This window comes from Mesoplodon mirus, assembly GCF_964341445.2.
Source record: "Mesoplodon mirus genome assembly, chromosome: 11".
Lineage (NCBI taxonomy): Eukaryota > Metazoa > Chordata > Mammalia > Artiodactyla > Ziphiidae > Mesoplodon > Mesoplodon mirus.
Genome location: NC_138987.1, coordinates 55,140,444 through 55,155,534, shown reverse-complemented (window position 1 = coordinate 55,155,534; position 15,091 = coordinate 55,140,444). Strand labels below are relative to the sequence as shown.

Sequence of the window (15,091 nt, the reverse complement as noted above, 5' to 3'; positions counted from 1 at the left end):
TTATGGTGATATGTGATCAGTAATCTTTAGTATTACTACTACAACTCACTGAAGACTCAAATGATGGTTAGCATTTTTTAGCAGTAAGGTATTTTAAATTAAGGTATGTACATTTTCTTTAGACATAATGCTATTGCACATTTAATAGACTGCAGTGTAAACACAATTTTTATATGCACTGGGAAACCAAAACATTTGTGTGGCTCACTTTATTGTGATATTTGCTTTATTGAGATGGTCTGGAACTGAACCCACAGTATCTCCAAGGTATGCCTAATGTATGTCTTATGGCTTTTTTGTCCCTCATTTCCTGCATTATACTGTCTTTTGTGCTTAGTTGATTTTTCATAGTGAAAAATTTTAAATTCCTTTTTCATTCATTTTCTGTATTAACATACAAAATTTGTCTCCTTTACAGCTGCACCCCTTTTGGTTGTTGATGTTACAAAATTAAATATTTATACATTGTGTGCTCCCCGAAAACTAATAATTCTTTTAGATGCATTAGGCTCTTATACTATATAAAAAATAAGGTTTGGAATTATAAGACAAAGTTATAGTAATACTAGGTTTTACACTAATTGTTTTTCCCTGAGAATGTGTTAGTCTCCTAAATCATGTAGAAAGTAAAATGTGCAATTACAAACCATTGTTACAGTACCAGCTTTTATAATTGCCCATGTATTTACTTTTATTGAGGTCTTTATTTCTCCATATGGCTTGAAGTTACTGTCTTGGAGGACTCCCTTGAGCTTTTCTCGTATGGCTGATCTAGTGGTCACGAATCCCCTCAGCATATGTTTTTTTTTTTGCGGTACACTGGCCTCTCACTGTTGTGGCCTCTCCCGTTGCGGAGCATAGGCTCCGGACGTGCAGGCTCAGCAGCCATGGCTCACGGGCCCAGCCGCTCCGCGGCATGTGGGATCTTCCCGGACCGGGGCACGAACCCGTGTCCCCTGCATCGGCAGGCGGACTCTCAACCACTGCGCCACCAGGGAAGCCCCCCTCAGCTTTTGTTTATCTGGAGATAATTAATTTCTCCTTCACTTTTTTGAAGGACATTCTTACTGGCTATAGGATTCTTGGCCGACAGTTTTTTTCTTTTAGTACTTGGGATGTATCAGCTCACTGTCTTGTGGCCTCCAAGGTTTCTGTTGAGAAATCTCATGATCTTATTGAGGATACCTTGTATGTAACAGTTTGCTTCTTGCTGCTTTCAGAATTCTGTCTTTGGCTTTTGAAAGTTTGAGTATGATGTCTTTTTTTTTTTTAATACCATGATTTTAAGAATTGAGGTATAGTTGACGTACAATATTATATAAATTTCAGGTGTATAACAAAATGATTCACAATTTTTAAAGGTTATATTCCATTTATACTTATTATAAAATATTGGCTATATTCCCTGTGTTGTACTATATATCCTTGTAGTTTATTTATTTTATACATAGTAGTTTGTACCTCTTAATCCCCTACCCTTATCTTGCCCCTTCCCCCTTCCCTCTCCCCGCTGGTAACCACTAGTTTGTTGTCTATATCTGTGAGTCTGTATCTATTTTGTTATATTCATTAATTTTATTTTTTAAATTCCACATATAAGTGGTAACATACAGTATTTTAGCCTAATACCCTCCAAGTTCATCTATGTTGTTGCAAATGGCAACATTTCCTTCTTTTTTATGACTGAGTTGTATTCTGTTGTATATATACCACATCTTCTTTACCCATTCATCTGTTTTTTTTTTTTTTAATTGAAGTATAGTTGGGGAGTTACCTGGTGGTCTAGTGGTTAGGATTTGGCGCTTTCACTACCATGGCCTGAGTTCAATCCCTGGTCGGGGAACAGATCCTGCAAACTGTGTGGTGTGGCAAAAAAAAGAAAAAAAAAAAGAAGTGTAGTTGATTTGCAATGTTGTGTTAATTTCTGCTGTACAGCAAAGTGGTTCATTTATACATATATATACATTCTTTTTTATATTCTTTTACATTATAGTTTATCAGAGGATATTGAATATAGTTCCCTGTGCTATACAGTAGGACCTTGTTGTTTATCAATTCTATATATAATAGTTTGCATCTGCTAACCCCAAACTCCCACTCCATCCCTCCCTCATCCCCCACCCCTTGGCAACCCTAAGTCTGTTCTTTATGTCTGTGAGTCTGTTTCTGTTTCGTAGATAAGTTCATTTGTGTCATATTTTATTTTATTTTATTTTATTTATTTATTTTTTTTTTTGCTGTACACGGGCCTCTCACTTGTTGTGGCCTCTCCCGTTGCGGAGCACAGGCTCCGGACGCACAGGCTCAGCAGCCATGGCTCACGGGCCCAGCCGCTCCGCGGCATATGGGATCCTCCCAGACCGGGGCACAAACCCGTATCCCCTGCATCGGCAGGCGGACTCTCAACCACTGCGCCACCAGGGAGGCCCTCATATTTTATTTTTATTTTATTTTATTTTTTATTTTTTTTTTGCGGTATGCGGGCCTCTCACTGTTGTGGCCTCTCCCGTTGCGGAGCACAGGCTCCGGACGTGCAGGCTCAGTGGCCATGGCTCACGGGCCTAGCCTCTCCGCGGCATGTGGGATCTTCCCGGATCGGGGCACGAACCCGTATCCCCTGCATCGGCAGGCGGACTCTCAACCACTGCGCCACCAGGGAAGCCCTGTGTCATATTTTAGATTCCACGTATAAATGATATCATATGATATTTGTCTTTGACTTTAACTTCACTTAGCATGATAATCTCTAGGTCCATCCATGTTGCTGCAAATGACATTATTTTGTTCTTTTTTAATGGCTGAGTAGTATTCCATTGTATATATGTACCATATCTTCTTATCCATTCATCTGTCAATGGACATTTAGGTTGTTTCCACGCTTTGGCTATTGTGAATAGCGCTGCTATGAACATTAGGGTGCATGTATCTTTTTGAACTATAGTTTTGTCCAGACGTATGCCCAGGAGTGGGATTGCTGGATGATACGGCAACTCTATTTTTAGCTTTTTGAGGAACCTCCATACTGTTTTCTGTAGTGGCTGCACCATCTTACATTCCCACCAACAGTGTAGTAGGGTCCCCTTTTCTCCATACCCTTTCTAGCATTTGTTATTTGTAGACTTTTTAATGATGGCCATTCTGACTGGTATGAGGTGGTACCTCTTTGTAGTTTTATTTGCATTTCTCTGATAAGTAGTGATGTTGAGCATCTTTTCATGTGCCTGTTGGCCATCTATATGTCTTCTTTGGAGAAATGTGTACTTAGGTCTTCTTCCCATGTTTGGATTGGGTTGTTTTTTTTGTTGTTGTTGAGTTGTATGAGCTGTTTTATATTTTGGAAATTAAGCCCTTGTCAGTCACATCATTTGCAAATATTTTCACCTAGTCCGTAGGTTATCTTTTCTTTTTGTTTACTGTTTCCTTTGCTATGCAAAAGCTTGTATTTGATTAGGTCCATTTGTTTATTTTTGCTTTTATTTCTATTGCCTTGGGAGACTGACCTAAGAAAACCTTGGTACATTTATGTCAGAGGGTGTTTTGCTTATGTTCTCTTCTAGGAGTTTTATGGTGTCATGTCTTATGTTTAAGTCTTTAAGCCATTTTGAGTTTATTTTTGTGTATGGTGTGAGGGTGTGTTCTAACTTCATTGAATTACATGTGGCTATCCAACTTTCCCAACACCACTTGTTGAAGAGACTGTATATTCTTGCCTCCTTTGTCAAAGATTAATTGACTGTAAGCATGTGTGTTTATTTATGGGCTCTCTATTCTGTTCCATTGATCCAGATGTCTGATTTTGTGCCAGTACCACACTGATTACTGATAGCTTTGTAGTACTGTCTGAAGTCTGGGAGGGTTAAGTATGATATGTCTTGATGTGAGTCTCTTTGAGTTTATCCTGGAATTCACTGAGCTTCTTGGATATCTATGTTCAAGTTTTTTCATCAGATTTGGAGAGTTCTGAGTTGCTGTATCTTCACATATTCTCTGCCTCTTTCTCTTTCTTTTCATTTTCTGGAATTCCCACAATGCATACATTGGGCTATTTGATGGTGTCCCATAGGTCCCTTAGGCTCTGTTCACTTGCTTCAGTCTTTTTTCTTTCTGTTCCTCAGACTTGATAATTTCCTCTGTCCTATTTTCAAGTTTGCTGATTCTTCTGCCTGTTCAGATCTGCCTTTGAATCCCTCCAGTGCATTTTTCATTTCAGATACTGTACTTTTCAGCTCCAGGATTTCTTTCTGGTTTCTTTAAAAGTTTATAATCTCTTTTTTGATACTTTCATTTTGTTCACATGTTGTTTTCTTGACTTTTTGACATCTTCATTTCCTTGAGTATCTTTAAGGCAGTTAATGTCTTTGCCTAGTAAATCTGCCATTGGGTCTTTTTCAGGGACAGTTTCTATTGATTTTTTTTCCCTTTGAATGGGCTATACTTTCGTGTTTCTTTATGTGTCTTGTGATTTTTTTGTTGAAGACTGGACATTTGAATCTAATAACATGGTAACTCTGGAAATCAGATTCTCTCCCTTTCCTGGGGTGTGCTGGGATTTTTTTTTTTTTGTATATTTGGGGTGGGGGCTTGATTTTGAAGGATATTTCTGTGCTGAGGATCAGCTTGATGTATAAAATTAATGTCTTCTCAGTTCTTATCTGAGCCTTTTCCTGGACATTTCTGTAGGGACAGTGTTTTTTTTAATGTTCTACTCTAATATCTGGCTCCCAAAGGGAGGAAAAAGTGAAAAATGAAGTGGGGGAGGAAGGGGGCTGGCCCTTTACATCCAGGGAAGTCACTTCAGCCAGAGGGGGAGGGGATTGCAACAATGGAGGGAGGTGCAACAACAATGGCTCCCTTTCTCTTTGTACCTCTGTGACTGAAAGCAGCAGTCAGCAATCAGACCACAGATCTCCAATATTTGGAAAATAGAGCCCTTTTTGCCTAACCAGCGTCCCCCAAGCTGTGTGCAAGCGACTCCAGGAAGAGCTGCACAGCTGACTGGGGCTGAGAGCTGAAATTGAGGGAAATTAACTTCAGTTTATTGTCCAGGGCTTACCCTGGCAGCTGCAAACCTTCAACAGACTGCAAAGTTCCAAAATAGTTATGTCAGACAGATTCTGCTTTTGCAATTGTTGTCTAGGTGGGACAGATTCCTGGTGCTGCCTACTCTGCTGTCTTCACAGAATCTTCCTCCTTTTTTAAGGCTAAATGGTATTTCATTGTATATATAGACCACATTTTTTTTAATACATTCATTTATTGATGGGCACTTGGGTTGCTTTCATACCTTAGGTATTGTGAAAAGTGCTGCAACGAACATGGGAGTTCAGATACCTCTTTGAGAGCTTGTGATGCTTGATTGAAGGTTTAAAAAATCGTATCTCTCCTGATGGTAATAATTATCAGTCTCATGTTAGAGTAACCTCCTGGTTATGGGCTATCCCCAACTCCCAATGTCACAGCAAACACAGTCTACTCATTTCAGTGTTTTTTTTCCATTTGATAAATTACCTGAAGTGAAAAGATGCTATTTGCTTCATTCTAGGCATGCCAGGCTGCCAAGAAAACAAAAACAGATGACCGAGGAGCAGATGAAAACACTTCGGAGCAGACAATCCTTAATATGATTTCCCAGAGCTCTTCAGATACAACTATTGCAGGTTTAATGAGTATGTCAGCTTCTTCTACCACAAGTGCAGTGCCTTCCCTTCCAGCCACTGAAGAGTCAACCAGTAACTTAAGCAATGTGGAGATGTTGCCAAGTGAGCGTTGGCTGTCCTCCCACCCTCCTTTTAAGGTAGAACCTGCTCAGGGTCATCGGACTAGTGAGAATTTAGCACTTACAGGAGTTGACCATTCCTTGCAACAGGATGGTTCAAATGCATTTGTTTCTCAGAAGCAGAATAGTAAGAGTGTGCCATCAGCTAAAGTATCACTGAAAGAATACCGTGCAAAGCATGCAGAAGAGTTGGCTGCCCAGAAGAGGCAACTGGAGAACATGGAGGCCAATGTGAAGTCACAGTATGCCTATGCTGCCCAGAATCTCCTGTCTCACCATGATAGCCATTCTTTCATCCTTCTGAAAATGCCCACAGAGTGCTCAGAAAACCCTGAGCGGCCTTTTCTGGAAAAGACTGACAAAACAGCTCTCAAAATGAGAATCCCAGTGACAAGTGGAGATAAAGCTGCCACTTCAAAACCAGAGGAGATAAAAATGCGCATCAAAGTTCACACTGCAGCTGACAAGCACAATTCTGTAGATGACAGTGTCACAAAGAGCCGTGAGCACAAAGAAAAGCACAAGACCTACCCATCTAATCATCATCATCATCATAATCACCACTCACACAAACACTCTCACTCACAGCTTCCAGCTAGTACTGGGAACAAACGTCCAGGTGATCCAAAACATAGTAGCCAGACAAGCACCTTAGCACACAAACCCTATAGCTTGTCTAGCTCTTTCTCCTCTTCCAGTTCTTCTCATAAAAGGCCCTTCCCTGAAGAGACTGGAGGGGCAGTGTTTGATCATTCAACTAAGATTGCCAAGAATGCTAAATCCTCTTCCATAAATTTCTCCTTCCTTCCTCTTCCTGCAATGGCCCAGTTGCCTGGGCATAGCTCAGACACAAGTGGCCTTACTTTTTCACAGCCCAGCTGTAAAACTCGAGTTCCTCACATGAAATTGGATAAAGGCTCCACTGGGGCTAATGGTCACAATGCAACCCAGACCATAGACTATCAAGATACTGTGAATATGCTTCACTCCCTTCTCAATGCCCAAGGTGTTCAGCCCACTCAGCCGCCTGCGTTTGAATATGTTCATTCTTATGGAGAATATCTGAATCCACGGGCTGGTGGAATGTCCTCCAGACCTGGCAATACAGACAAACCCCGGCTACCACCTCTACCATCAGAACCTCCTCCACCACTTCCACCCCTTCCCAAGTAAAAAAGAAAAAGACGAGGAGAAAAAAAACTTTAAAAACACATCTTTTTTTTTTTTTTTAAACTACTGATTCTGGACTAAGAAAATTACTTCCCTTATGAAATATGTCACCTTTGTTGGACTAGGAATAAATTTATATTGAGACATAGGTGGGAAGGTGGTAGAGGGCCTTGGTTATTATATCTCCTGCCTCAGAAATTTAACTATTTTATTATAGTTTTTACTGAGAGGTGAGAATGTGTTAAAGCTGTGAAGGATTCATAATACTTTCTCTGTTCTTGGCCTCTCCACCTCCTAATTAGGTCGATTAGAGTTGATATCTTCCCTCTTCTTGCCAGGACTGAAGTATGGAGGGTTTGTTTTATCAAACAGTTGTGGATCCTTTTGGTGTTTAATATATCAGAAGAGAGGAAGTATTTAAACGTCAAAATCTTTTAAGAGACTTTAAAAAAATAATTTAAAGAAAGTAAGTTATCTGTTTAGTTTTTTTTATATAATTGGGGAAGGGATAGGGATTTTGCTGTGTGTATCACATACACGGCAGTGAGTCCTGGGGGGTGGGATTGGAGGGTGGGGTGTGTGTGTGTAGTGGGGATGGGAGGATAGGATTTTGGCCGTGAGTTCTGAGATCGGCTCTGGCCACTTGAAGTGTTTCGACCTTTAAGTGTGTAAGTGTGGGTATGTGTGTTTTTAGTGTGTGTGTTTAAAAGTTATGTTTTATCTTTCCTTCCCTGTACTTCACCATTTTTACTTCCTAACAGTCTACTAGAGAGAACACGGTGTGGCCTTTAAAACATAAAGGAAGGAAGAAGCCTGTATTTGACATTTCTCTTTCTTTATGTTGTAATTGAGGGTAGCCTTCTAAATTCTAGTTTGGGCAGGTGCAGCCAATGGTCGGACTCTGGACTCCATTATAAAAACTTCCTTTTTACCCCCTTTTTCCTTTTGATACAGAACAAAGGTGGGGTTGAGGAAGAAGGCTGGAGAGCTAGGCTGGCTTCTGCCCTACAGAATTGGGTGTGCTTTTTTTCACATTGGGCTTTGGGAAAGTGTTCAAGTAAGAGCAGTCTCAGGGTCTCTGAAGGGAAGGGGGATGTGCTATCCTTCCTGTGAAAGCCCAGACCATATGTGAGAATAGATCTGGGAGAAGCCATGGAGCTAAAGGATACTGAAACAATGAAAACTGTGATTGGGAATTTTTAGGACATTGTATTTTAAATTATATTATGAATGTAAGACTTTATTTTTATCTGTATATCTGAAGGGAGGCAGCTGTATCCTCTATTTTTGCAGCCTATATGACTTCAGAGATTGGAGCTTATGAATTTAACAGTGCTGGTGCCATGAGGGTGAGAGCAAGCCTCGCCTTCAGATACCGTTATGTTTAGATTGTGCATCTTTGGTGGTTTTAGCTTCTAGGCAGAAGTTCTTCTGTAGATTTCTAAGAGTCCTTTAGAAAAATGGATCAGGAGTCCTATTCTAATGGGTGCTTAATTATCCCATATTTTAGGAGTGAACATTTTTGTTGAGGAAAGAAATCTTCAAGGGGCTAGAAAGAATTCTAAGCCAAGTTGTCCAGCTGAAAATGCCACCTAGCCACAGATCATTTAATGTGATATTTTTTCAGTCTTCATGGTGTTTTTTGCCATGGAAAAGGTGATGCAATTTGAATTTGTCTTCTTGATTTTAATGCAGCTTTTTTCACACCAAATATTCTTTGTGGATAAATTGAAGTTTTTCATTGGAAGTCATAGGGAGAAAGGAGTTGTACATGTGCTGCTGCTTGCCAGGAACAGGTTGGGGAGAAAACTGAGACAGTTGGAATTGATGATGCACTGGCCTAATATAGGAGGGAATTTGTTCAGTAAGCCTTAACTGAAGGTGAATTAGTGTCCTGCACTTCTGCATATTTGAACTGTCTGGAGTGCCTGCCATTGCTGTGTAAAGTGAGCTCTGTGCTGATTGATACACCAGTAATACTTTTGACTTGGAGTGTCACTTTACTTTTATGGAAGACATTTTCCTCTTTCTCCTTGATATTTTCTGTGTTGTGCTAGGTAATTGGTAATTGGTAGATGCGTGGTGTGTTTACTAAATTTAGGCTATTTGTTTAGATTTTGTTTGGCGGAGTCAGCTTTCCTTTCTGACCTTCCCAAAAGGTTATTTAGTTTGCATCTTGTGGAATTGATGATCACTGATTTATGAAAATGTCTTTTACAGCTTTCAGTTTTTCTCATCAAATGTCACATATTTTCTAATCACATTCACTCTCTCACCACAGAGATACATATCCACCTGGCCTCAGCAGTTCTCCATGGCAGTCTGTAGTTCCTTAGAACTTTGTCAGGAGTGACCTTGAAACAAGTGCTTACTAGAGCCTAAGAGCTGCTTTACGCTGCACAGTCTGGCCTTTGCACGAGTAGATCATTGCTGATATAGGTCAATTTAGAGACTTTTTTATATTAGTGCCTCCTGATACTGTTTTAAGATACCTACAGTGTCCGCTTTTATATCTACGCATATGTCATGAAACTTCTTATGGGCTCTGCATGAAGCTGCTTACTGCATTGTCTTTGGGTTAGCAAATGTGCCTATCAGCTAGCATGCATGTTGTCCAAATTCCATAAGCTTAGGCTTCAGAAGATTGTGTGGTTTCTAAATGCTGTGTCTTCTCTTACCCTCACCACTTCAAAGGGTGAGAAACAGGATTTATACATGCAAAGTTAGTCTAGTAAACATGGCTTTTTTTCCCCTCCTTTTAACCTTATCAAGGATAAGTGGTGGTAAACAGGCCTGGAGCCTCAAGTTCTGTAAATTTCATTCCTAAAACTTTGCTTGAATCTCATATTGGCAAAAACAAATACCTGTGAATCGTCCTTAGGGCTTTTAACCAGATACCTGTGTTGCTGTTAGCTGAACTCTAGTGAAGCATTAATCTAAAGCTACTTTGGTCTTCTGAAGTATCAGTTATGCTTTCTGGGTTTAGAAAATACATAGGAATTAGTCTAGTCTTTTCACTTGTATCAATGTGTTTCCATATCTGAGAACCTCAGCCTCCTCTTTTTAAAAAAAAAATGCTTTTAGTGTTTTGATTTAATGTATCCTTTTACATAGTTCTATATTATTGGCTTCACCAATATTGATAGAAAAAATTTAAATCTCCAGTTGGAAACAGCAATGGATTAGGATATAGAAATAAAATCATGGTAACATCAGTGCTGGATTTACTTAAGCCTCTGCTACTTAATTCCCCATATTGAAAATCCATACCCCTTATGCCTTGTTTCTGGACAAAGGCAAGTAGAGGAGTCTTACCCCAGTATGGTTGGATTTTAAACATATCTGTGTTTCCTGCAGAAACACAGGACTGTGGGAACTTGGGAACTGATTAAATTTTAAAAGGATTAGTCTTTTGTTGATGATCTATTTTGATACTAATTCCAGGAAAAGGGATTCTAGGACATCTTGAAGTTGGAATACAAATATTATTCTCTTGGGTTTGGGAGAATTTAAGCAGTCTATGCAACCCTTCACATGGTGAGAAATAAGCCCTCTGCAGTCCCACGAAACTTTCAGTGACTTTGATGCCTCCCCAAATTTCTTGTGTTGCTGCTTGTTAACACCCAGCTTTTAACTGAGTGTTCCTGGTGGTTTAAAAAATGTTCATGTTGTATCACACTGTCAGGTTTTATCTTTTTATCCCTCTGTGGGATAAAAAGCATGGTACTATAATCCTGCCTGATAGAGTGGTCTGGAGTGAGAATTATTTTCTAAGTGGGAGACCGTTCCATTTTAATGTTTCTAAAGTTCTCAGCATGAACTTGGCATTGGAAAAGGGAGGGCAAAAAAGGAACGTTTACTAAAAAGTGGTGTCTACTCTTCCCCTTTATGAGTGTGTATTCATGGTGAATGAAAAGAAGAGAAAGACTTGAGAGCATGCTAATTGAAGCCAGAGCAAGTATGTCTTCATCAGGTTATCAGGAACTCTTCAGTTGAAAGCTGAGGCCTTAACTGATGAGTGATTGATCACTTTGGAATTGGTTATAAGATGGAAGTGCTGGCTGGGTTAAGCACCCAAAGAAAAGAATGCAGCCGACTAACTTAGTGTTAACCTAGGTTTCTGGATTTGAAACTGACCTCCCCACCCTACTCCACACACCTAAAACTGTTTTCTTGTCAGACCAAAGAGCAAAGAAGGAAAAAAAAAGTAAAACACTTTTCCAATCTATGTCACTCAGGTACAATTTTGTGGTGATATTTTTGTCTGTTTTCTTTGTATTGCTCTTAAGAGCCCTTTCTCAGCATATAATTCTGTTCTTGCCTCTGTCCTCCTTGGGGGCACCTCATTTCTGGATGCTACCCCTGGGATCTCTACTGCTATTATGTGAATGGTAAGATGTAAGTGACCATTATAGTAAGGGCTCTTTGTAAAACATTAAAAAAATTTTTTTTTAAATTTAAAAAAGGATGTTGTATACATTTTATAGTCTGGCTATCAGTTTGATATCTTGCTGTCAAGTATGTTTCTCAATCTGTATTTATCCATCCCATCAATAAATGTTAATGATAAAACAATCATCTGATTATTGTTTATGTGTACTGAGTCTTCAAGTTAGTCTTTAACTGTCATTTGATTGATATGATAATAGTTTTGTTTTAGTTTTGGTAATATAGTATGTACTTTCTTACTGCACAAGATCCTATGGGAATTGAGTTCATTGGAAATAGCTAACTAAGATTTGATCATTACAGTGAACCTGATGGTATATAAAATATGATGTGGCAGAGGGGGAAAACCCCTCGTTCTGTATTGTTGCATGGATACCTGGAAGGGTGACTGGTACACAGAAAAATATATAGCTCTAACAGATGCTAGCAACATGTACTGCTTATCTAGCAAGCACTATCAATGATTCATAATTGTATATTTGGTTCTTTGAAAACTGAAATGTTGGTATAGACAGCAGTGCTTTTGGAAGAAAAAATTAATAGCCGCCTTGGTGGTGCCTGGAAAAGCTGATAGGGAATTCTCACCCTTTCCTTGGGACATAATAAAACCACACACACAAGGTAAATCTTGCAAATTACCCATTTAAATGGAAAGAATTTTTAATGCTATAATGCTCAAATTATATAAAAAAAGTTAGGAGTAGCTATAGTTTAAAAACTCTAAAAGGAACAAAAGAAATTTAACAGAATGTTCGACACTTCTGAAAAAAAAATCACTTGAGTCTTGAGTTCTGTTCATTCCGTCCTTCCATTTTCTGAAATAAGACAACTTAAGATTTTTGTTTGCTGTGCCTCTCCTGAAACTTGTGGAAGCTGCTGATGTGTTAGGAATTTTGGTCTGGTTTGAATGGAAGAATAGAGAAGTAGTAAATGAATGATGTGAGAATGGATGATATTATAAATTTATTATAAAGTCATAGTGATTTGCTTTTGTTAAAAGAGATATCAACTGTGTCATCCTTGGCAATAGATGAGGTATAAATCAATGTAAACTTCCAAACAGCTGGATCCCCAATTATAGAGGTTTGTTAAACTAACTGGTATAGAGCTAGGTTTCATCTTATGATGAGTGCCTAAATCATCCTGGTCTCTCTGACACTTGAGAGCCAATAAGATTGACTTGATCTCTATCATTCAACTTTCTGTACAAAGTTTGAAGCCCTTTCTGTGACTTCTGTGGATTCCCTTAGAGGCTTGTATTTATTGTAATCTCTAGCTCTGTCACCTCCTTCTGCTGAATTGATTTGGGGGGCCTACTTCTGTTGAATTGATTTGATTTGTGGATTGTCACATGTCTTACTTGTGCTACCTTTTTTGCATTGTGGAATCTTAACCCCTTTTCTTTTTTTTTTTTTTTTTTTTTTTTTTGCTGTACGCGGGCCTCTCACTGCTGTGGCCTCTCCCGTTGCAGAGCACAGGCTCCGGACACACAGGCTCCGCGGCCATGGCTCGCGGGCCCAGCCGCTCCGCGGCACGTGGGATCCTCCGGGATCGGGGCACGAACCCGTGTCCCCTGCATCGGCAGGCGGACTCTCAACCACTGCGCCACCAGGGAAGCCCAACCCCTTTTCTTAATTTCACATAACACTCAAAACCAACAGGTAACCAAAAAATCACAGTGATGAAAACAAGTTAAAATTGAAAACTAGATTCATCTTTTCTGAAAAGTAGTTTCAGGCATTTCCTTGCTTTTCATTTATCCCTTCATTAGAAAATAGTATCTACCAAGTACTATATACTGTTTATAGATGATAATATGGCAGTAAACAAAGCAAGCATCTTGCCCTCATAGAACTTACATTCTAGGTGTAGGGGAGACAAGTAAAACATAATATGCTAGATGATAAGTACTTTGGAGAATGTAAAGCAGGGAAGGAGGGACAGGGATTTTGTGTGTGCATGTAGGTAAGTAGGATTGTTGAAATGGGAAATAAGATGGCTAGGGAGGAAGGCCTTACAAAATCACAGTTCAGCAAAGACCTGAAAGAGGTGAGAGAGCAAGCCACAGGAATATTTATGGGTAAGATCATTCCAGGAAACAAGTGCAAAGGTTCTGAGGTGAGAAGATACTGGCATGTTTGAGAAAGAGCAAAGAGGCCAGTGTAGCTAGTATAGAATTGAGTGAGGAGGAGAGAGTAAGTAGTAGGATAATGTGGTTAGAGAAGCAGCAAAAGGCCAGATACAGTAGGGCCATGTAAGCCATTTATAAAGACAGTGAAATGGAGCACCATTGACAAGTGTTGAGTAGAGAAGTAACATGATCTAGCTTGGGTTTTAAAATGATCATTTGGCGGGGAATTCCCTGGCAGTCCAGTGGTTAGGACTTGGCGTTTTCACTGCCAGGGCCCGGGTTCAATCCCAGGTCGGGGAACTAAGATCCTGCACCATTGCAAGCAGCGAGGCATGGCCAAAAAAAAAAAAAAAAAAGTTCATTTGGCTTCTGTGTTGAAAAAGGGCCTATGTAGAGTCAAGGGTAAGGAGACTCTCACAATAATTAAGGGAACAGATGAGAGTGGCTTGGACCAGGTTGGAAGCGCTGAAGGTAATGAGAAGTTACATATCTTGAAGTTGGAGCCAGTAGGATCTGCTCTAAGGTTGGAAGAGAAGTCGAGGATGACTCCCAGTGTTTGGCCCAAGAAACTGGAAGGAAAAAAGATGAGGATTATATAAAGTGCAGGATTTTGGCATTTATTTAACTCTTCTCTTTCTCTCTCTCACACAAACACACTTTTTCTCTGGGATTAGCCCCCAAAAGTCCGAATTAAAAATTCTCTCTTAAGAATTCATCTTTCCTAACTGCTGTTTACGAACAGCCTCAGGTCTACTTTAACCTATTCAGTAGCTAGCAAAGTGTTCATTGGATTAAAAACAGCCATCTACTTTGTTAAAAAGCACAAAGAATTTGCCAATATCTTGACCATTTAATATCTCTCCCCCACTTAGAAGGAAGTGGTTTTTTGGGTTTTTTTGGCTTCTTTGGGCCTTCGTTGCTATGCGCAGGCTTTCTCTAGTTGCGGCGAGCGGGGGGCTACTCTTCGTTGCAGTGCGAGGGCTTCTCATTGCAGTGGCTTCTCTTGTTGTGGAGCATGGGCTCTAGGTGCGTGGGCTTCAGTAGTTGTGGCTCGTGGGCTTTAGAGCACAGGCCCAGTAGTTGTGGCGCCTGGTCTTAGTTGCTCTGCGGCATATGGGATCAAACTCGTGTCCCCTGCATTGGCAGGCGGATTCTTTTTTTTTTTTTTTTTTTTTTTCGGTACGCGGGCCTCTCACTGTTGTGGCCTCTCCCGTTGCGGAGCACAGGCTCCGGACGCGCAGGCTCAGCGGCCATGGCTCACGGGCCCAGCCGCTCCGCGGCATGTGGGATCCTCCCGGACCGGGGCACGAAGCCGTGTCTCCTGCATCGGCAGGTGGACTCCCAACCACTGCACCACCAGGGAAGCCCTGGCAGGCGGATTCTTAACCACTGCGCCACTAGGGAAGTCCGGAAGTGGTTCTAAATAGCATTTTTTGGTCTGTTTTGGGCTTAGCAGAAAGGTTTTTTTCCCCCCAAGACCTTCAGTAGACGCTCTAATTAAAGCCTTTGTTGCATCTCTATCTAGTCCCTAATGCCTCTTTACATTGTTCCCTATAGTAGCTTTA

General features: G+C 40.3%; 1 protein-coding gene across 1 annotated transcript in view; it reads left to right on the top strand.

The window, feature by feature from the left end:
- Positions 1 to 7,457, top strand: part of CCNT1 (cyclin T1) — a 30,010-nt gene extending 22,553 nt beyond the window's left edge. Inside the window, exon 9 of the mRNA XM_082635030.1 lies at positions 5,543 to 7,457. Within this exon, the coding sequence (XP_082491156.1) occupies positions 5,543 to 6,949 (1,407 nt within the window). The 3' untranslated portion in view covers positions 6,950 to 7,457. The remainder of the gene's footprint in view (positions 1 to 5,542) is intronic.
- Positions 7,458 to 15,091: the final 7,634 nt, after the last annotated feature.